At 37.1% G+C, this 24349-nt stretch overlaps 1 protein-coding gene across 1 annotated transcript in view; it reads left to right on the forward strand.

Annotated features, from left to right (window-relative positions):
• The window catches only part of HS2ST1 (heparan sulfate 2-O-sulfotransferase 1), a 63390-nt gene extending 39832 nt beyond the window's left edge, over nt 1–23558 (forward strand). The window contains exons 2-7 of the mRNA XM_029086105.1: nt 6608–6846; nt 13742–13827; nt 17390–17528; nt 20424–20521; nt 21507–21664; nt 22743–23558. Of these exons, the coding sequence (XP_028941938.1) occupies nt 6608–6846; nt 13742–13827; nt 17390–17528; nt 20424–20521; nt 21507–21664; nt 22743–22969 (947 nt within the window). The 3' untranslated portion in view covers nt 22970–23558. The remainder of the gene's footprint in view (nt 1–6607; nt 6847–13741; nt 13828–17389; nt 17529–20423; nt 20522–21506; nt 21665–22742) is intronic.
• Nucleotides 23559–24349: the final 791 nt, after the last annotated feature.

Raw genomic sequence — 24349 nt, forward strand, 5'->3', positions numbered from 1 at the left:
AAATAAAACCCAAGAAGGACAAGTGATTGTCAGCACCAACCAACTGATGCCCAGCCCATCCCCAAGCAGCAGCCCCCCTGGCCAACCTTCTCTCAGTTTTATTGCTGAGCATGATGTCATATGGTCTGGAATATCCCTTTGGTCATTTGGGGTCAGCTCTCCCAGCTGTATCTCCTCCCAGCTTGTTGTGCACCTCCAGCCTACTCACTGGTGGGGTGGTGTGGGGAGCGGAAAAGGCCTTGACTCTGTGTAAGCGCTGCTCAACATTAACAAAAACATCCCTAAGTTATCAACGCTTTTTCCAGCACCAATCCAAAACATAGCCCCATACTAGCTACTGTGAAGAAAATTAACTCTACTCCAGCCAAACCCAGCACAATATCCTAAGGGTTAAGGTGTTGTTCTGAGCTGTGCAGATAAATATGTAAGAAAAGAAGAAAGCAAATGTCCAAGTTATTCTTTTTAACTAGATTAAGTTACGGCTATTGCATATGGCATTAGCAGTGATTTTCACAGGTGTGGTTCCCCAAATGGTATCTTTGTTAATTGAAATTTGTGAAGATGTGAAGTGACTGGCAGTAGGTGAGAGGGAGGTTGGTGTGAAGGCAATAGGACCATCCAGCTTCTGCCTGAGGGCAGTGGTCTGCTGCTTGAGTGCCAGTCTTCTCACTACTGACAGGTTTCACTGGTTACTGAAGAAACTTAACTAAAATTGCAGTTTTGTTTCTTAGCAATTCCTTTATTATTTTCTTAATAAAAATTTGATACCATGGGAGTAAGCGTGCCTGTGTTGTATTGTTTCACATTTAAGTTGTATTTGCTTTACCAATGGAAAGTCACTTAACTCTGATAACCAGAGACATCGCAAGACTAGTGATTTGTACTTCTATCAAATAGCGTTTTACTTTCCTTGTTTCTTAATGTTGATTGTAATATGTATATTTACATATGCCAATGGAGAAACAGAATAGTTAATGACGATTTTAAGGATGGTCACTTAGAGATTGTTGTAAGGAGTCACAGTTGAGAGAATCTGAAGTCCCCTGGGCTGGTTTCAAGAGCACTGTAGTTACCAGGGCAGGAAGGTAGGATTTGCAGCACCCCCTGCCCAATGGCTCACTCAGAATTGCCTTTGAGAGTAGTAAACATTAATTAATCAGCAATAAAGAGACAGCAGGCCTCATGGGGTACTTTTACAGAGGAAAAGAAAGGAGCAGAAACCAAAGGCTTGCCCAAAATACACATTGGTCTTTAAGTCATGAAGCTGCAGAAGAACCAATATAGCGGTTCTACTGCTAGAAAGACTTAAAACTTGAGCGGGATAGAGTTGTTACTCTTAAAGGTTTTTGAAAGAGCTGGTATGTTAATACTGATACCTTGAACAAAATTAACTTTAGGCATTTTTTATTAATGCAGTCTATATTTTCCCTGCAGTTTAAATTGTGTACAGTGACACAAATCCTCCTTGGCCATAAATTGTCGTAGCATCATTGATTCTTTCTCTCCTCTCCATCCCTGAAGTACTGATAGCCCCTGCAGCAGCACTGCTGGTTTGTAGGTGGCATTCTGCTAAACAGCTCCCTGAGGAGGCCTCGTCTCAGTGAAAGGTGAAGGCTGTGTGTATATGGTGGGTGTACATAATTTGAAAATGAATCAGGACACTAACTCTGCTGTGTAATTATGGCTCATTTTTGAGCTGTTTTTCACTTTTAATTCTTCATCAGAGGAGAATGGACTCAACAGTGAGTAGGTGTATTGTCCTGCTCTGGTTCAGTATTTAGGCCAGTTGTGTTTAATGCAGCTTTTGGGCAGGGAAACAGCTTGAGAGCTGCTCAGTGCCCCAGGCTACCAGCTGCTTGCCTAAATGACCTGGGAGCATAGTGGAAAGAAAGCTGAGAGACCAAGTCAGCTGGCTTCAGTATTGTTCCCACCTGTAAGAAACCTGCTTATTGGTTTGAAGTGACATCCAGTATCATAGATATACAGCAACTGCTTGCTCAGGGATGGTGCTATCAATACTAGCTGTCCAGTTCCTTCTCATCAAGTCAGTGTAAGTGAAGTTTGAATCCACATCTTTTTCTTCTGTTGGGCAGCGCTTGAAGTCTGCGGAGCTAAAATTTATTTTAAGACTGAGCCTTTCCTCATTTGAGTGGGAGGTTTACAAGGAAGCATGGTATGTGCATAAGACACATTGAAGAGAAAGCCTAAGTAATATTCATCGATACATACAGGAGGAAAATAGGCATAGAGGACAAAGAACGTAGTTTGGGAAAGTAGAGCAGTATGCTCTGAATTACTCTGCCAGATACTCAGTTAACTTAACTTTGACAGCCAGCAAGGCTCAAAGCGTGTCCTTCATCAAGAGTGGTAAGTGCTAAGCTATGGGGAAAAGAAGAGTTTCTGGTTTTGATAGGTTTTCTTGTTAAGAAGTCCCAGAAGGTTCTTGTGCTTTTGGGAAAAATGTGAGGAATTTGAAATGTTTGGTTTTGTTAACCTTTAAGTCATTAAAATCTATGACATAGTATTTTGTTTGGGAAGATAATATTTTGTATGCAGTTAACACTTGGATTTGAAGTAAATGCTAATAAACTTGTTTTACCGAAGACATTCATCTGATTGAATGTGCAAGGAATGTAGACAAATAACTGCTTATGATCACAGTGATTATTTTTTTTCTATAATTATTTAAATATTGTTCAGTTGGGTGATTTGTTTCTATAATTATGTAAATATTCAGTTGGGTTTTCAAATATTTTTGTAAGTATGTATGGATCTGGTGCATTTTCACATGTGGTCTTGTTAGTTGAGATCCTAACAAAATAGGGCTAGGCAATCAAACTTCATCTGTCCATTTCTCTTCCTGTTAATAACTTTTAAACTTGTTGACAAACTGCTTTGACTTGAAAGGGCAGTGATCTTGAAGATAAATAATTTTGAATTTTTCTATAGTCAGTGGTGGCATAGAGATTGAATGTTGCTATTAGTGCTTCTGCTGAAGGAGAAGAGATACCTTGCCCATTACATGTTATTTTCCGGTAGCATCTGACTGGCAAACCCACCTGTTACTTGCCATGATATTTCCTGAGGATGGCTCAAGGAATGTGAGGATGCTGACTCTTACAGAAATGGGGTAAAAGAATTTTGAAGAACATGTAGGCAAATAGGTGAGAAAATAAACTTGTTCCATTGTTTACAAAACAGATACTTCTACCAACTGAAGACTTTCTGCAAGTGATTAATCTACTGGTAAATAACCAAGGTGGTAACGTTTGTTACTCTGGTCATACGTGTTACTGCCTGTGTGCAAACTGTCCTTGCAGTTGATGAAAGTTTGGACATAGGACCACTGCAGATGACAGAACAGCATTTTCCCCCACTGTATAGTAATTATATTATTTATTACTGTGAACTTAAACAGGCAGTAATAAAAAAGTGTGAGACAGAATATCTTATGCCTTAAAATTATCTGTGTTACAGTACTATGTATATCTGTCTCGTATTCAAAGTACCACTTGCTTAAATGCTGCTTATCTTTTTAAATTGATGTAGTTAATTAGTGTCAAACTTTGTGTGGACAGCCTTAACCCAGTTTAGACATTTGGCTCTTAATAATTTTTACTAAATGTTTTTCTTAGAATATCAAGTTTAAATAGAATGCCATGAAAGCAGTGAGACTGTAGGACATCATTTTGTCCACAGGATCTCTGACAGGAAAGAAATTAACCTGATTATTTTTAAAAAAATTATTTCATTGAAACCAATCCAACCTTATGTACACAAGTTTTCATAATCAAAGTTAAATTTGCAGGGCTGTCATCTAAGAAGATTTTTGGTGAACAAAATATACTTAATAAATACGTATACTTAGCATCTTCTTCCTCCCTATATTCTACATGTAAAAAATCATTAAAGCATACATTGCGTTTTCTACTGTACTTCTAAAAACATATAAGCAATGTTAATTTTTCAACCATTACAATACTTTTACTTCCAGGATTATTTAAATTTTATAGAAGAGCAAATGAAGTAGTTAATCAAATGCCCATCAACTTCTCAGGTTCTCTAACTCCTGATTAACTAGTTATCCCAAAGACTGTTCTCAGTTGCATGTTACCGTTACTGGGCCTCTTCCTCCTCCTCAAATAAATAAATAAATAAAATTCATATGGATCAAATCATGTGTTTTAAGAGTTAGACAGACTTTTCAGAAAGTAATAAAAAAGGCTTCCTGACTTTACAGGAGAAACTACAAACTGTTCATGACTGGGAAAAAACATACACTTTTACAAAACTTGCAGTTTTCCTTGCTGTGTTATTAATAGACTACAACGAAACAGGCTGTTAAGATGGCTGACCAGGTTAGATACCTTCAACCTTCAAGTGCTTCCCCTGCTTCTCGCCAGCTTTAGCTTCCCCTGCACTTCAGCAGTTTGTATCTTGCACTTCATCTCATCTCTTGTTTTTTTACTGTTGCAGTTATTTCAAAATGGTGATTTTGGTTCTTCATCATAAAGATTAATATTCATTTTAATTTGAAATTTAAAGGCTTCTTGTTCTTTGATAACAGAACTGTCTGTGTACTTCACACTTGTGAAGGTTCTCCTCCTTGCATGGGTTCTTGCTTTCCCCTCACCCTACAAAATTGAAGGTGATTGTATGCAATAGCCTTTCTGCTAATTGCATCTAATCATATGTCTTCTATATATTATGCATAGCCTTTAAAGTGCACTTATCACAGTAATTCTTGAATCATCATGGTTTCAATACCTCATTAAGAGAACTTCTTATCATTCCTCTTGCAAATCATGTCTGTCTCTCACAAATGTTTACTTCGTACATGTAAAAGGGGAAGCTTCCCTCTGCACAAGCCAGCCTCACCAGCCCTGGGGTTCTCCGCAGTTACAATTCAAATCTAGCTGAGATCTGCTACTCTGGTGTAGAAAATACAAATTAAATTTGTTTCATTTCAGCCTCTCTAGGTGGTATTCAGTATCCATGTAGCCTTGGGCAGCCATGTGGTTAACTATGTCCCCTACCAAATGCTTCCTCTAATCTGTTCCTGGCAGGAAGGGGAGAGTTGCCAGTCCCTTTTTGTTGTATTCATCTTCAGATAGATGAAACCCGAGTCTGGTGCCTCATCTTTTTCCAAAACAGGATGTTTGCCAGCAGTGATGGGAGAGGTAGCAAATGAGAAAGGAAGGAGCAAAAACTGTGACTGATGTAGTGGGGAGCAACAGATGTCATGTGGAAAATTGAGATATACTCAATAAGCATTTTCTACAAACATTTTCATACTGATGTAACTTAGTTATGGGGTGTGAGGTACGAGCATATGAGAGAGTGAGTGAGCTTAAGCTTTGAAGCATTTCAGACAGATGGAAGTTTGTGGTTGAAGACAATTTATGTGGAATTACAGGCTAGTGGTGCTCACAGCTTAATGATTCTACTTTAAAAGTGGTTTTATGTTACAATTAAAAGAGATGTGGTGAAAGAATAGAAGGAGCTGGGTTACAGAAAGCAAGGGAAGTAAAGGCCAAGAGCTGCTGCTGTTAGAAGCGTGTAATCCAGAAAGAGCAATACCTTGTGTAAGAACATAATACAGAGAATTACAGGTTACTCTTGTGGTACTGACTTCAGCTTGCGCTGTTGGCCAACGCAGATTTCTTCCAATACATCATTAAAGGCAATATCACAATAAATGAATCAGAAAAGATGCTTTGACATCTGTATTACAAATCGTATTAATGTATATACTTATCTAGAACAGAACAAAGCTGTGTCTGAATCAGCACATAGCATTTGAAATTCAGCAGCTACTGTGGTTTTTATTTTCCAAATAGGCTTTTAGCACTTGAAGCAGAGTTCAATTACTCAGTGTATTGCCCTTTGTATAAAAGGAAAAATGGTTTATTTGCAATGTACTCACCTTGCCAAAATGTCTTGTTCATAGCTTGCTTTTCCATGTTTCTTTCTTTTGATGTATTTGATGTATTTCAATACTCAGACATCACTCTTCACCTTATTGTTAACTGTTTCGTAAGCACCTTACTTCTATTCTTGTCAAACTTTAAATTAATAAATCTAATTGCATTTTTGCAAACCCATTTATTGTAATGCTTTACACCTGGAGCCTATATCAATTGAAATAGCAAACAAAGGTTTCATCTGAATTTCAGTGCCTTGATACAGTTAATTGACTAAATCTCCGTGTTAGTATTTCTGCTGTTTTCAGGTTTAAACAGGTGTTTTATAGAAATAATTTGGGATATTTTGAGGATGTCACCATTTTGATAGTGCATTGTAGACCCTTTTCTTCAGAGTTGATGGTTTTCAATAACATTAATATGAGTCATAGAATACAATAGGTGTTCTCTGAGCACATTGTTTTCTAGTCTTCATGTTCTGTGTCAGACTAACTCACCTTTTATCATTCATACTTTTTATAGATTATGTTTTGCTTCAGATGTGTCAGAAATATATATGATAGCATGTGTTTCCTTTATTGTTGAGTAGTTGCTGCTTTTCACCAGGATATTTGCATTCTATGGTTTGAACTTCAAAATTGGTGATATTTACATCAAAATTGTGTATTTATCATCCTTAACAGAAAGGGCTATTGCAAGACATGAAGTCAGAGAAATAGAACAACGTCATACAGTAGATGGCCCCCGACAAGATGTGACACTGGATGAAGATGATGATGTGGTGATTATTTACAACAGAGTACCTAAGACTGCCAGCACATCCTTTACAAATATTGCCTATGATCTTTGTGCAAAGAACAAATATCATGTTCTACATATCAATACAACCAAAAATAATCCTGTTATGTCTCTGCAAGATCAGGTAAGCTGCTGAATTTGAGATGCCTTTATTAAATAAGGGGAAACTTTTTTGCTATTGCAAACTTATATGGTCTGATGGGATTGGGTTTTATATCACATTTTTCAATATAAATGAATTCTAATATGTTTATATTTTCTTTGTAGATAATTAATATTATTTATTAAATAATAGGTTTAGATTTTTTGCTGGGCCACTGGAGGTGGTAAGTATCTGCTTATCAGGTTATCAGACAAAAAAAAAGCTAGAAAGGGAAGCAGCTAGGGCAGAAATGACATTTGTTGTTATAACTGTAAAAGTTTATTGTATTGTCAACTGTCTGCCTTTTGGCTGTGTAATAGTATTTGCCTGTCATCTCCATCTGCAGTGAATGCAGTCTTATGTGATTTCTTCTCATGAGTAGCGCTTCAGGCACTGTCCCATGCTGTCAGGGCTATACTTCTGTCTCTGGTACTAGATCTGGTCAGGTCTCACAGGTGATAAAAACAGGTAGGCAGAAGTGGTTGTAAATAGCTCACACTCTAAAGGATGGGTCACTTTGCATCCACTTAAAGCTCTCACTAAAATCAGTGCAGTCCCAGGCTAGAAATTATTGTAATGACCACTGTATCAGATGATGTGTATTAGGAAAATATAATGCAGGATCAGTGCTCTGTTTTTCTTGGCATGTGGTGGGGTATGATGAGGGAGTAGATTTTTTGTTTTATTTTTTAAAATAATATTTCTTTGCTTGTCATGAGTGCACATGCAGGGTACCCAGGTCAGAGGTCTGAAACATCACTGTGTCATCATCCCTGTCTGTAAAACAGATGTTTCCAAACTCTCAGGTATATACTACTGGTTGTATGCTGATCATCTTAAGTTGATATGCAGCAGAGGCAGAAGCTGTTCTGCATTGCAGCTTGTCAGCACTGAGGCTGCCAGCTCCTTTAAGTGCATGTCTACAGGCAGAAGCAGCTCAGTACAGGTGCTGGAGTGGGGCAAGAGTAAACAGATGGTAACAGGCTCTCCACTTTCAGTTCTCTATGTGGGAGGAAGATTGAGGTGGGGATCTCAGTGCCGAGGACATAGAGTATACTTGGTGTGGGACTGGGAACCTGGTTTTGTGATGGTGAGATTGTGTTGCTGGTTTTGGTGTTGTGAAATCTTTTCCTAAATAGGAAGGTGATAGTGTCATACACGTTTACTGGAGAAGAGGAGACTGAGGGGTGACCTCATTAATGTTTATAATTATATAAAGTGTGAGTGTCACAAGGATGGGGCTAGACTCTTCTCAGGGACAAACAATGATAGGACAAGGGGCCATGGGTGTGAGCTGGAACACAGGAGGTTCCACTTAAACTTGAGAAGAAACTTCTTCACGATAAGGGTGATGGAGCACTGGAACAGGCTGCCCAGGGAGGTTGTGGAGTCTCCTTCTCTGGAGACATTCAGGACCCGCCTGGACGCCTTCCTGTGTGATCTCATTTAGGTTCCTGCTCCAGCAGGGGGATTGGACTAGATGATCTTTCGAGGTCCCTTCCAATCCCCAACATTCTGTGATTAAATTTGGTAGCCATCCCTATAGTCCTGTCCATTGCATAGAATGAGTACTAAAGACCTGTGCACCAACAGCAGTGATTTTTCAGAATATTTAACAAGCCTATATCTGTTAATTAAAAATACTGCTCAATTCAGTCATGCATAGTGCTTCACTTCCAACCACAGATTCCGTTTCTGTCACGGTGTCTCTGAATTTTAGTGGTCTGTCCTGAAGGGTAGGAGAGCTAGTCATTGATGGTATAAATTAAACATAGGTAACCTTGCCTTAAATTTATACTTTTGTTTTAATTTCATTCAAATAAAATTTGTTCTTTACTGGTTTACTTTTGTTTAAGGGAACCTCTCCCCCTCATATTCCTTTTCCCTATTGAAAAATGAAAATCCATCAGTGCTGGGCATGTATACAATACTGGCAGTCCTACCTGCATTTGATACCATGCTATCACAGTCCTACCTTCATTTGACACCATGCTGTTGTCCAAGGTGGTAAATTATATTGTTTAATTAGACAATTGATACTCCTGTTCTTCAGTGGCCATTAACTGGAAGATGCTGACAATGAAAAAAATTTATATATTGCATAGTCACACTCAAAGAAGAAATAATTATCTTTAGTATATTGAGATGGCAACTTGCCATTGTAAGTCACCACTTCTGGAGGTGGCAAGGGTGCTGCATAGTAGCTGGTGTAGGTTTACTCTTCGTGGGCTTGGATGTGCATGGAATATTCACATACCACCTTCATCATTAGAGCTGACTTGAGCACATTAGGTGTATATGCACCAGTAGTAAAAAACATAAACACATGATAGAGGCAAAATTGTTTTATCAGTGATACTGTTTGTTAAAACAAATCTCCCTAAGCAGGGTGAAAATTGACTTGGACCTGACATAAATTTGTAAAATAGTGAGCCCTCTATGACGCACTACTTCTGTACTTCTTCCAGATTACTTTAATTCTGTAACAGATTTCTGCCCATATGTGAAACCTTTACTTCTTGAATGCAATATGAAAAAACCCCTATTTAAAATCCATTCCAAATATAATCTCTATCTGATCTGAGATAATCTGATAAGAGTCCCTAACACATCCATTTTAGTTTCAGATGGAACTTGTCCCAGCAGCCCTTCTTTCTTTTGCAGCTTCCCCTGTTTTACAGACAGGGATGATGACACAGTGATGTTTCAGACCTCTGACCTGGGTACCCTGCATGTGCACTCATGACGAGCAAAGAAATATTATTTTAAAAAATAAAACAGGAAGTTCAGGATCCTGGAACTTCCCCTCTTTCCACAGGTTGGGACTTTTTTTTGCAGCAAGCTGAGTGCCGTTGCCCATGTTGCATTCCTGACCTGTGTGTTCTGTAACAAAAACACTTGCTTTCATTAAATGAGAGTAGTTGTTTGGTTGGATTTTATTTGTTTTTTGCATGTTTCAGCACTGATATTTTTTGCCTTTGTTATAGCTAGTTGGATGGCATACCAACCACACACACTTTAGCTTTCTTGTTACATGGTGAAATTGTCATCTGAAACATTTAAAACCAAATTAATGTTCTGTCTTGCAGCATGTATTATTGATATATTATTTGAAAAGGGGGTATGAGAACACATTGTCTGTACTGTTGTTGTGAACATAGAAAAGCCAGGGTACAATTACCCAGCATTTCACTCCCTCAGCTTGCTGTTTTCTGTTCCTTGTTCTTTTTTCTCCCACAGTTTCTCTTTTCATTTTTCTCAAAAGAGCAACCTGAAAATATATAATCTTGCTTCCAAATATATTCTAAAACAGTGGCCTCTCAGAGGATAGCACACTCATAATGAATTTAGCAGTACTTATTTCCTCTGCTGGGGAAGGTTTCAATGGCTGTCAGAAGCGGAACAAGTTAGATGGCCTAGTGAGTACTGGTGGCCACTGCTGTACACGTGCCAGTTGTATTTCTCCTTCTGAGAAAGAGCTGTTCATGCGAGGCGGGTATCCTGCCTGCGCTGTGGCTGAACTGGTGAACTTTGTCTTTTCACCTTCTCACAAAATTGCTTCTTAGCTGCCCTTGCTTTGAGCTTGCTTGTGGTTTCTCATGGCATGCAGCCAAAAGTGTGCTGCTAGCCTGTGCCCAGCACTGCTAACCCTCTGATTTAGAGCTAACAATCAGTTACTAGCTTGTATGACAGTTTGGATAGCTAAGCTACCAGTGCCTTCCTGCAGAGGGATTCTGATTCAGTCATCCCATCATGCTCGGTCTTTAAATCTGAGTCTGAGATTTCCTTTAGTGGAGACGCTGTGTTGGTCTTCATTCTTAATTAAGAGCCTTTTTTTTTTGTAGTGCAAATGGAAAATCTTATCAGGCTGTGATATTCATCCCCCCAGTTATTTGTAATTTTAAGTCAGTTATTCAACAATTGACAAACAAAACTGGAATATAATGACATGAAAAGCTGGGCCTTTTTTAGCATCCAAAAGTCCATCCATTACCAGGCCACAGGGTAGTGACCATACCAGCTTTTGGGGCAGAGGGTGTGTATGTGTGTGTGTGTGTGTGTGTGTTCAGCCTGCGGAGAAGAGGGATTGAAGGAAGCAGTTAGTAGACAGAGGTGACAGGTTACAACATCACTGGGGTTTGCACACGCTGATTTCCAAGGGCTTTTTGCTCAGACCAGTTATGCTGTTGGATTTGTTGGGGTTTTTTTGTTTGTTTTTGTTTGTCTGTTTGTTTTGTCTCACTGGGACTTGTTTTAAATTCTTATTGTCTTAGAAACTGAAGGTATTTAACTTACCTTCCAGGACATCTTACACCCCCAGAGTACATTCGATCTGGATTTTTCATTCAGTGAAGCTCAACCAATTTCTCACTTACTAAATGCTGTGAACCATTTTTGTAGCTGATTATATAAAAGCACCATGAAACAGCTTCACAGGAATTCCATCCCTGTCCATCTGAACTTCTAAAGTAACTTCAAATTTTATTCAGTTGGGTTCAGATGGAGAAGCTTGCTTGGTCTCTTGAAAGCCCAGTATCTGCTAAGCCCTGAAAAGAAAGGTAAAATTGATCATATTTAACAGTATGAAGCAGCAAGAAATATTCATCTCTGCCCTAAAATGTATGAATCCAGACTCATTAGGCTGTCTGTGACCTGGAACAATTCTGATTTTTGGAATGCTACAAACTGGGGGCGGGGGCGGGGAAGGAGGAATAATTGCTTGCCTGCAGGCTAGTTATAGGTGTTAAAAACTTAAATTCTCAGGGGCACAGTGGTCCATCTTAAGGCAGAAGTAAATGTCACAGCTGTCTTACAAAACCTTCCTAGCCTTCTCGGCTTACCTGGGGGTTAGTTATAAAGGCTAGAACATCCATCCTATGTTGATGAAAAATATTTCCTTAGCAGGCAATGGCATTGTAAGACAAAGACAATAAAGGGGGTTTTTTAACTATTAATGGAACATCTAAGGTTTGATGCCAGATGGTGGCATGGGGATCTAAGACAGAACTGACCCTTGGGATTTGGCACTTAACATTTCCTGTCTAGTCCTAGTCTGTTAGAAACTGGAATCTAGCTGGTGCTAGATTTGAGAAAGCTTGTTCATGGAAACGTAACTGAAATGTGTGCTGCGCTACACACAATAGGTAACATGGCTGGTTTACTTGCGGAGTTGTATCAACTAAGTGTGACATTTTGAGGTTTGGGGGTGAGGGAAGGGAGTATAATATATACTTTGCATTTAGGAAATGTCTTTCCCAGGTATAGAAATATTCATAGCTGAGGCTCTCCACTGAAAATATCTTGTCATTAGTCTTTGAAAGGTGCAGTCAATGGAAGTGTGGTTTGTTTCAGTAGCAGTAAAGGTAGTTCAACTGGATTGAAAGTCTCATAGATACATTTTCAGTTTGTGCTGTGGACAAAACCAGACAGAAAGCCAATGCAGTTTATGAAACACCATTGTATAACATCGTACAGTACTTTTCAACTATATCTGCCGCAGTTTTCATGTGCAATATATGGTTTAAATTGTCAAATGCCATAGACTGTGAAACTTGTGCACTGAAAAAAATGAATGCTGCCTGTTATTAAAAAGTAATACCCATTTCTTTTACCTGAGAGTCTAAGAGCCAGTGTTTGAAGAAATAAGGTTATCAACCTCTTAAATCCTAGACTGCAAGTTTTGCACATTTGAAGAAACAGCAGCAGGCCAGTCTTGCCTCTTAAAATCCTCAATTGGTTGGTTATAATAAATAATAAATACCATGTTTCAGGACACTCTAAATCCATTAGACCTCACAGAATGTTAGTGTGTTGTCATGTGCTCTCAAAGTTTCCTTTTTCAACTCTCTTGTCTCACCTCAGTATCTTCATGGTTATCTATGTCACTGTATAACAGAAAAGATACTGTAGATGTGCAGGGAACGCTATCTTCTAATTCTCAGCTTCAGAAATGGCATATCATTGTCAGACAGCTCAGGCAGTACAAATTTATCATCTTTTCTTTATTATCCAATTCACTGGTTTTGAAATAACTTTCAGAGTTTAATGCTTTGATGTCAGAATATTCTGTTCATCTAATAAAGCCAAGCTATATCAGGATTTGCATGTCCCACTTAATTTGATCATACTTTCTAGTTTAGGGTGTGTATCTTATTTCTTGTTTTATCTTTGAAATGTAAAGCTATTCCTATTTTTGTGCAGTTTGCTGATAACTGCTTTATCAGCCCTTGTTTAAGGGCTACTTCATGCTTTAACATAGAAGTTTCACTGAAATGTTAAGCTTAAAGTATCTATTCAAAATGGTCAACTATAGATCTCATTTACACTGTATATATTTATAAAATTTCTGATTATTTATGCATTGCATTTTGGGATGGGGGAGCAAATGAACCAGATTTGTTTCTTAATGTCCCAGTAAAATAGGTCTAAGAGAAGATGCTTATAAATCTGGTACAGTTTTATTTGAGAGACTAAATAGAGATCAGACAATTCTGTCAAAGGTGTACTTGCATTTCTACTTACTGCTGGTAGAATTCTGCATTCCTTTCGAATTACAAGTGAAATGGACTGACAGAAATTTAAATGTTTGTCTTTCTAATGTTTTTGCGGGAGCTTTCCTTGAATTACCCTTCTGATAGCTGTATTCTGCTTTTGTTTAGTTTCTGATTATTAAATTGTGATTATCTAAAATGAGTCATCTGTATGCTTGCAGGGAAGGCTACTTTAGCTGGCACAAATTATTCTGTAATATTCAAAATAGACTTTTTTTTTTTTAATACATTAGAAGATTTTACTTACAAACCAGAAAACACCACCTATGGGGAAGCTTAATGTGTTCCAGCTGTACAGAAACACTTTCTGCTGTCTGTTTTTACAGGTCCGATTTGTGAAGAATGTGACTTCCTGGAAGGAAATGAAACCAGGATTTTACCATGGACATATATCTTATTTGGACTTTGCAAAGTACGTTACCCTTGGATTTATCTGATGAGTAGCGCAGCAGTTTCAGTTGCTGGGATCCAGCTGGGATATTAGTGCCCTCTAGTGATCAAAGCCTGACAGCTGCAGTATTGAAAAATGCACACACTCAAATTCCTTTGATAAACACTATTTGGTTTTGATTTTCACAGTTTTCTCTTGTCTTTTTGAATCATAAAATGTGTCCAGGTCTCATTTCAAAACTATTTGTATGCTAGGTTTAGTATTTCTTGTCTGATTTACAAGCTTTTTGTACTGAAAATCATGGCTTTTCTCTGGAACAGTGGCAGTTCTGCCTTAAGATTGGCTTCCCATTCTGGGAAGTTACGATACCTGTTCTCAAATATATTTCATATAACAAGTAATACCACCTGCATCCCAGGTTATGTAGTTCTTCTCTATCAGAGTATCCCTTTATACTTTATCAAAATACTGGAAGTTATATTTTAAAGCAGTTTGCTGTCCTATAATAATTTAGCTTGCTGTAAAAAACATTGAAATAATTCTTGTGGAGTTAAATCCAGCTACTTCTAAAATTAATTTAAAAGAAAATGAGGTAAAATCCTCCCAGTGACTTCAGAGGTTCAAGATCTTATCTGTCTTCTCACTTCCATGTGTTTCTTTTCTTGTCTTATTTTTGCTCTGGATCTAAAGCAGTGATCCTCAGTAGCTCAGTCTTATGAAACCTACCCTTGAAATGGCAAATCAGTTTTGCTTAAGATGCTTCCTAGGCAGTGCTTCAACTTGCACTTGCAGCATGCAGAAAATGGTTTAAAATTGAAAGTGGATTTTTCAGATCTCAGCATATTCAACTGCACAAACAATAGTAACCACTTGTTTTACCTCTTGCTGCTGCTCAGTCCTCAGTAATGTCCTGTTTCTGTGAATTAAAACATTTATTTAATGAAATGAGGGATTTTTTTATGTAGGCATTTCTCTTGTTGAATCATTACTTTTAATTACTCATTCTGTTATGTATACTGATTTTTAATTCTACCTATTATTACAAAGAATGAGAAGGAGAACTGAGAGCTTCACAGATTCTACGAAAAGTATATTATACAATAGAAAATGCTAAAAGTTATAGTAGCAGCTGGAAATTAACAATAGCACTAAGTAAAACCTTGAAGTTTACAAAAAGTAACAGGCAAGAAGTCTTAATTGAAAATCAATTAGTAAAATAAAATGTATCAAAATTCATTAACTTCCTTTCTGCCTTTTTAAAGTTAAAATGCTGCTATTATAATAAACTCGTGAACTGAATAACAGTTTTCTGGAGCAGCAAAGGTGAATATTATTTTATACACTACTCACTTCATAAAGCTGAAAACATTTTCAGACACTGGAACTTTTTAAACTAAAATAGTTATTTTACATCTAAAAAGCATGTAAGCAGTTTCACAGATTTCCTTCATCTGCATCTTCCTGCCAGGACTGTGTTATCCTTGTGTTTGTTATTTGCTATCATTTTGCCTAAATGATTTATTTCTTCCCCCAACAGCTTGCTTTCTCATACTTTGGGTTTTCATTATTAAAATAATACCTTGTGCTTGGCAAGGCCCACACTTCTAAGGCTGTGAGGTGTGTTCTTGTAGTGAACATTTTTGTAGTTGAAAAGTGTAAAATATTTCAGAAAAGTCTATGCCTGCTTATATGCAGACATCAGATTTAAGTCCACTGTCAAAGAGCAAAAGTACCTCTTAAATTATGCTGAAGCTTAAAGTACTGGATTCAATCGATGACAGTATTGAGGACAGGTTACTATAACCCATCTATGTAGAAATTAGAGTAATGAAAGTTTAATTTCTTTTTCCCCTCTTTTTTTCTTTTTTTGTAATCCACCCTTATCCCATACTTTCTCTGGTAAACAGCTGGGAAAAAAGTTCTTTGATGATGCAGTTGACAAATCATTATCATTATTAATAAAGTTACTGTAGTAAATGGCTTATGTTATCATAATTTAAGCTACTTTTGTGAGGTCACGTGCAAATCCATATGAATGTACAATCCAGCATGAACATGTCCAAGAGCTTTGACACCTTTAACACACAGATACATATTACTGGCTGCTGCTGCATCAGAATGGTTTGTTGCAGCCTTCTACAGCACTTGCAGTAGAGTCTGTAGAAGGGGACACACCTGCATGTCTCAGGAACTTCAGCAGACCTGAAGGAGGGTGCAGTTCAGAGTCTGAACTTTGCATCAAAATGGTTGAAACAGTCACACACTCCTGTTTTGAGGACTTTGAGGGGTAAGAACTGACATACAGACAGATGTCAGCATTGCCGCCTTTAACTGCTACGGTCTGATTCATTGGTACCCCTCTGGCAACATCTGAAGAATCAGTTGCTCTTTCTGTAGCCTTTAACAATTTCTGTATCAGTAATGCTGGCCTTTTGCCCAGGTAATACATTTTAATTGTGCTTTTTTCTGAACTTCCTCTTTTCTGCTACTTATTCTGTCTTTCTGTTCCTCAGCTTTTCAATTCAAGATTTCTCATATGAGCAGTATCTGGTGTTATAATTTACAGAGTACTACTTTAACAATAATGGTACTGCATCTTAAACTATGAGTGCTGTCTGTTTTGGCCAGGCTAGGAGGTTCGAATGGCCGTCTGTCAATGCAGAACACTTCCCCAGTTTACATGGGAACAGAAGGGAGGTATTTTCCAGCTACTAGCTTTACTTCAGGACACTTGATGCACTTGCAATTTACATTGGGCTATAACCTCTTTAATGTTTGGATACCATATTTATTTGCCACAGCAATGTCTCAAATTGAAAAGAAAATAAAACTGAGAAATGTATTGTAAAAGCTCTCTTGAATGTAGATCATTGAAAGGTGGCATTTGCACAAAACAATTTGGTGGTTTGAGTCTTTCTTGTGTCTGCCATGAGCTTACTGCTTCATTTCTCAAGCTTCCTGTTTGTACCACAGTAAATCAAAATTTGCTTCGGGTAAATGTCTAAGGAAAAATTTTCTATCTTTAGACAGAGAAGTTAATGTGGTTACAGATGCTATCTTAGGCTTATATTTAATAAGCATAGCCATATGGATTCCGCCCAGGTAATGGATGGGCTCAGAGCTCTGTATTCTTTCTGTTAGAGTTCATGTCTCTGACTATTGGAGACTGGCCAGGAAAACCACTTGCAGTGTGGCACAGCACAGTTCAGAAGGGCAGGCACTCAATACCAAACTTCCTTGTACTTACTATAAACACATACGTGGCTGCTAGACTACTTAAAGCATTTCTGGAGTCAGGGTGGTTGTATAAACATTTTTAGTGTCTATTGTGTGACAATATTTTGGGGGGTTGTGTTTATGTAATAGGAAAACCTATATTCATAATCCTAGGAAAACTGAAATGGAACTGACTTTCACATCCATGTGACACACTGGATATGAGGATGAGAGGACGTGACATTAAACTTCCTCTCACCATCATCTTCTCTGTGTATGGATTACTGTTGTATCAATAGAGACAGGCTTTTAAGTACTAGATGAGAATCTTTGTCTTTAAAAGACATTTTTTCCTTTTTTACTTTAGATTTGGTGTTAAAAAGAAGCCAATTTACATAAATGTCATAAGAGATCCTATAGAACGACTAGTTTCTTATTATTATTTTCTGCGCTTTGGAGATGATTACAGACCAGGGCTACGGAGGCGAAAACAGGGGGATAAAAAGGTAAAGTCCACTTTATTATATGTGTTGTTCTTGTGAAAGTTAATGTGAAAACAAGTTTTTCAAATGTCTCGATAAAAGCTGAATAGTTCTTGTGAGGATGGTGGTTTTGTAAGTTATATTCTCCCTTTTATGTCCAAACTGGACCAGAATGTAACATTAAGTGTGTTCTTTGGAACCTCATGAATTCACTTTATGTTGCAATTTGTTTAAAAAAAAAATAAATAAATAAATTCAGGTATCCAGAATTGTAAGTATCAAGTTAAGCTTATCCTCCTGTGTAAGAAATTACATCTCTTCTTCTTGAAGACCGAGAGAAACATTTTTTGCCAAAAGCTGTAGAACTGCTGATGCGTTGGCTTTGATGTTTATCTCTTTTATAATTAGAAACCCACTTTATTTAATGTATGTATTGCAGAGGTATTTTATAAAGAGTCTGCTTGGAAACTATGGAGTATGAATCATACATTTCTATACTTCCTCCATCTGTCTTAAATGGTTATAGGAGTAGTTCAGGTTTTCATATTCAAACCTCGATTACTCATATAGTTTCAGAACGGCAACATCATTCAGGCTCCATAATTTATTTATTCTAGAATGAATTTGTACGTCCGCTGTCACGATTTGCAGTAAGATATTTGTTGGAGCATGTTGCTTTGGACTTTTCTTAAATCAGAAAGAAAAGTAGGGTATTAAGTAAATGAATATGCTTTATAAAACTATAGTTAGAACAGTGTGGAAGCTTTTATAAAATGTAAGGGAGGTTTTGTACTTTGCAGAGCCAAACACCTTTTAAAATTTCAGTGTCAATATTTTCTTAAACTGATAACATTTTTCTGTAATGTTGACAATTTTAGCACAGCACTGTGTGAATACCAAGAGACAATGAAAAAATAACTAAGCAAAAATCACACTGAATTACAGCTTAGTCTATAAACACCACAACAACCAATAAATGTGACTAATCATTTTGTGTGCTCCCCTCCCTCCAAATAGTTTTTTAAATATTGGGAACAGACCACTCCTCTTTCCAGTTGATAGCTAACTGCTCCTCTGTTATTTAGGTTTTGGCGCCATCTTCTGCTACTGCATTTCAGTTTATCCAGACATCCTGCAGCATAGGTAGAGGAAAGCTTCAAGCAGAACAAATTGAAATGAAGCTTAAAAAATGTATCTTCATAGAACTGGCTACAGAGATGATTTGGTGATAACATAAAGGTGTTTTTAAATAGAGAGATAAGATCTTATCTTTTGTAACCTTCTCTGTTCCTTTTCATGAGGAGCATGATTTGGCCAGTAGAATTCCTTCCTGGAGGAGGTCAGTGAGTTGGGAAGCTGAGCATGCTACCAAGGCCAAGCTGTTTATAGGATTTAATACTTATTAAAAAGAGTGAAATTTAACAGTGTTTTAGTTTTGAATTATAATCTGAACAGCCTTGTTAGGTAGTCACTGGGAAACATTAAGCCAAAATCCCTAATGCTGCTGCTTGGTAGAATGCACTGTAGGCTCTCATTTGCTGGAAGAAGTTAAAATGCATTCCTGTTCATAATGTTTGTAATAAACTGCATTCATAATTTTATGTTTTTCTATTAAAGATTTTGTTTTTTAATTTTGTCACTACTATACAACTGCATTTAGGTCTGAAACTTAGTTGTTACCATACAGATTCAACTTGTCCTGCAAGCATCTCTAGTTTGTTTGGTTTTGGTTTTTTTTACAGATACCAGTTCATATTTAGCATATACATTGATAAGTTAGGAGGTGCATTTAAACAATTTAGTTCTTAGGTAATATTGATGTTATAAAGTACTCATGATAGATCAGTGCAGAATTTCTCTAGAGAACTATGCTAGAGAAAGCATACCAATATCTTCTTTTCCTAGTTAAGCTCCATTTTTATCGGTGATACGTGACATGTATGAGCTATTCTAAACAAAAAGTGCAATGTGGACCAAGACACCACAGCTTAATCCCTGTTTTGGCCTGATGTCATTAAATTTTTCAGTTTATCTTGGGAAATTCACCTCAAAACAGAAGCAGAAGACCTTGTCCTTGTTCTAACACCAAATAATTAAGCACATGTATTTTTACATAGCTGTTTTGAACAGAAATTTGTAATTATACAGAAGAAACCATCTAAAAAGTTGTCTATGTGATCACTTACAAAAATCTATCCTAGATACATGGGTTATATCTAGATTACAAATATGATACCTACATTATGGTGACTGGCTGAAATGTCTACAAATTCTTTCCAATGCTAATAGAGTTCTTATTGTAACTGTGTGTGTTACTGCAGTTGAAATTGTGTTACAGCAGCTCTCTGTCCACATAGGGCGATGTGTGCAATATTCTGTTATGCAGTCAACAACTTGCTTTCACTTCTGATTGGCAAAACCAAGTTACCCTCTGAAATGGCAGTTATTTGTCATAATATCTAAAATGTAATAGAACATTGTTTATTCTGAACCACAAAATGCAGTGTTCTGTGGTATAAAGATCCAGCAGTTCCAGTATGACACAAATCCCAATGGCATTTGATGCTGTATCTTTAGTGACTTCTTTTGTAAGGGAAAAATAATTATACCAACACTTATTGACTGTTTTTGCTTGTTTTGACATATAGCCTTTATCAAGGTTATATCAAATATATCGGGTAAGATCAAATTGTTCGTTAGTTCTAATCATAAAAAACTGTCCAAGTGCTACTTCATTTGAGACAAGTAGGTCCTCCTAATAACACCGTGAAAGCAAGGCTTGAAAAAATTACCTTTTTTTTCCTTTCATATCATATCTTGTGTTTTTCTGTCCCCGTTACATTTAGCAACTAACCAGGTTGAGATGTTTGATACGTATACTAGATTTTAAAGCTCATCTCAATTTTGTCTTTGTTCCAGACCTTTGATGAATGTGTAGCAGCTGGAGGTTCAGACTGTGCTCCAGAGAAACTTTGGCTTCAAATTCCATTCTTCTGTGGCCACAGCTCCGAATGCTGGTAGGGAGATAAATGTAGCTTAAGTTGTTAGCAAGTATATCGGTGCTGAAATTGAAACTTAACAAGTCTGAATATGTAGCACAGTTGGGGAAAGTGTGAGGGACTGGACAGAGTGAAGCAGCAGGTACTTTAGTAATGTATTGTCTTTTGAAGATGCATTTTAGTGAAACAATCTTGCAGTTCTTCAAACAAGCAATATGTCCTTTACCAGACATGCAGTAGGCAACGCTACTTGGTAGAATCTGAAACAAAAGCAAACAGTGTCCATCTATCAGTGCAGCGTGTTTTATAACAATGGCACAGACTTCAAAAAAGTCTTTAGCAAACAAAAAAAAAAAAGGACATAGGTGATTTGAAGGATTCTGAGGGCAATCAAGGGCAATTCATTGTCAAAGTACTGTTCATCCAAACATTATCAAAGTAGATGGCCACTTGGGAGCTCCTTTTTCAGTGACTGTTGGTCAGACCTATCTACGCCTGGGCCAGCTGGAGAAGCAGAGAAAGAAATAACTCTGAACCTATATTTTCACTCTGTCTAGAGAGGAGGAGGAAAAAGTGTCAGTTTAATTTCTGTCTGTCATTCAGTAGGGAAGTCCTCCCATTAAATGCATCTAGTTCAGAGTTATGTTTGTCGGATGCAAAATAGAAGACGTGTTCTTACCAGAATCTAATGTGAAAGTGGAGACTGAGTATTGACAATGAGAAAATGTAAATCTTCCAAAAATTACATTGAGACAGTAACCATATACACACATGGGTTATATTGTGTATGAGTTATTAGTCAAAATAACTAGAGGAGTCAAATTTTTATGTAAGAACGCAGATGAGAGAAGCTGGTAAGGGAAATAAAGTTAGGAATGGTTGTAACTTGAAATGAGTCTTGCCTTTACTATACAAATGTCCTGTTATGAAGTAATCTCCATCTAGGGACCGAGGATTGTTGGCTGACATCAGAACTTTCTGTAATTGTTCTCTGTCATTTCAGGAATGTGGGAAGCAGATGGGCTTTGGAACAAGCCAAATACAATTTGATTAATGAATACTTCCTAGTGGGAGTTACTGAAGAGCTTGAAGACTTCATCATGTTATTGGAGGCAGCTTTGCCCCGGTTCTTCAGGGGTGCCACAGAACTGTACCGGACAGGTATTTAAATAGTTGATTTCCATGGATTCCATGGATTTTTCATCCTCTTATCACTTTTTTTTTTAATGTGAATTCTTTAGACCTAGATGAATAGTTTTGAGTCTCTGCCAAGTTTGTCTCTCGGTTGGCTGATGTTCCTATAGAAGAGACAAACTCTTTAAAGATTCAGTACAAATTTTTGAGGGCAGCCCAAGTATCTTTGTGCATTACACAAATTGTAAATATTTAAGGCTTGGGTAAAGGCAGTTGTGTAGGTATACCTCCCTTAAAAAACTGGGACAGGTCTTTATAAGAACATTTTTGAAAGGTCTTGCAGGGGCTTCATTTTTGTAAAATGGCTGGTAGTGGCAGATTTCCATTTCCTCAGAAGCTGTGCTGAAATTAACTGTGCTTGATGCAACCTGGTTGGCTGTGCAAAAAGGCCCAAGGGATACAAAGGCTCAAGTACGTGTTTATCTTCCTGGGGTCATAATAAGACATTTGTTACATAGCTAGTAGGTCAGTTTCTAGGAGCTGACCATGTGACTTATGGAGAAAAGGTCCATCTGCAGGGCTTCTGTCTGCAAACAGAGGGAGAAGAGGGTCTGATATATAGAGCCTAGGTGAGTAGTATTAACAAGTTTATTATAAAGCAACAAATAACACGTCCTAGGGAAAATGCTGTCATCATTTTGGTCAACTTTGTCTTGTGAAAGGAGTTTCTTGCTCTGCAGTTTTTAAAATTCTTAACATTTGATACCAGATTAACATCTAAATAATTAATTTTGAAAGACCAATCTTGCGCCAAGTACATTATGTGGAGTAATCTTGTTCCTTAAATGAAGTGTTCATTCCCTGGGTTTATTAGAGTAAGGAGGAAGAATTGAAAGAACTGATGCAAAATTCATTAACATTTAGTGAGAGACTGCAATTTTCCAGCCCTGCATGTTATGTTAATAAATTCTGGATTAAATTCTGTCACTTCTAATGCAGTTTATCAACATGCTGAGAGTATAAAACTCTGTAAATAAAAGGACTGTAAACATTTTTTTAATCACATGAACTTTAAAGTGAAGTTATTGCTTTAATTTTCATTTAGGAAAGAAGTCTCATCTTAGGAAAACAACCGAGAAAAAACTTCCTACAAAAGAAACTATTGCCAAGCTACAACAGTCTGAAATCTGGAAAATGGAGAATGAGTTCTATGAATTTGCACTGGAGCAATTTCAGTTTGTCAGAGCACATGCAGTTCGGGAAAAAGATGGAGAATTGTATATTCTGGCTCAGAACTTTTTCTATGAAAAGATTTACCCTAAATCAAACTAAGAACAGTACTGTTAGATTTACGGACCCAAATCTTTGGTCACGTTGTCATCTTAGTCCTCAGCCATGGAAACCAGATTGCTCGTAGACCTCCAAGACGTTTCTTTATAGATCTGAGAAAAGGGGGCTGTGGATAACCTCCAGGGTGTTGGATACTGGCAAACTATGTTGGTAATCCAGAAGCAAAGGCTTCATTTCTTTTATCTAACTAATACTTTCAGTGGGAGTAATATCCTTTACCTGAAGAAATCTACACTTTAATTCGGAGCAATTAGTACACGGCAGTTCTAGTTGAAAATATAAACAAACAAAAAATGCTTCTGTTGATGCTCTTTTTAATTTTCAGAGCAATTTATTTTCATTTATACTTCTGTGAAGAGGAAATAATTTTTCCCAGCTTTCACCATAGAAATTTTGGTTGTATACAATATGAGTAGTGTTAATAACTGATTGACATCTGTGCTTTGTTTTTGTGAGTCATGTCACATGTTATTAATTGGGATGGTTAATCATGTTCTGCTGAGACATGCTGCTGCTGCTGGAATTGCCCGTATTTATATATGTGGTTTGATTAAAAAACTACAACTAATCATTAGTGTTAAAACATCATTTCCACGTTAATATTGTAAAAAGTTAAAGAATCAGAGCAGTGGAGTTTTTGTTTTGTTTTGGTTTGGTTTTTTTATCCCCACCGCCACTGACTGAGGTTGGGAAAACTATGAAGAAAGTTGGTATTGTCTGCAGTTCTAGTTGATCCTTACACAATGGTATAAAAATAATAAATTCAGTATTAAGTTTCTCCATGGATTCTTTGTAATAAATGTAAACTGAGGTATTGGTGAATCCATATTATGACTCCATTAGTGAGCTGTGGTATGGTTAGGGTTTTCCTACTACTTCGATACTTTTACCTGTAGAATATTTTTACTAAGGTGCTTTATAATGTGTTTTAAAGCATTGCATTTACAAAAGAAGTAAAATGCTGTAAATACTGCTTATTTTATGTATTTGGACCAAAAGGTTTAAAGCAACTAGTTTAAAGTGGGTTTTTTGCACCAGTTCTGTTATATGTGAAATGAAAAACATCACATCTACTTCCTGGTTGAGTTGACTGTTGGACTTTGCTGAAATGCACTTCAGTGACCTCTCTGACTTCAATACCAGAATGTTGTCCAGGGATTCTCTTTACGGAAATGTAGTCTTCATCCTTTTATTCTGGTAAGAGGAAAAGAAGAAAAATGTCATGTGTAGTCTGGTTGAGAAAGATGCAGTGAACTTGATTGACATAATTGTATTTATGTAACTGCCTTATGTGACTATTGTAAATTTGTGAGTTGCCATTATTAACAATGTGAAACACCTGGTAGGTCAAGTAAATTCCAA

The sequence above is a fragment of the Antrostomus carolinensis genome, unplaced genomic scaffold (assembly GCF_000700745.2).
Source record: "Antrostomus carolinensis isolate BGI_N321 unplaced genomic scaffold, ASM70074v2 scaffold11047, whole genome shotgun sequence".
Classification (NCBI taxonomy): domain Eukaryota; kingdom Metazoa; phylum Chordata; class Aves; order Caprimulgiformes; family Caprimulgidae; genus Antrostomus; species Antrostomus carolinensis.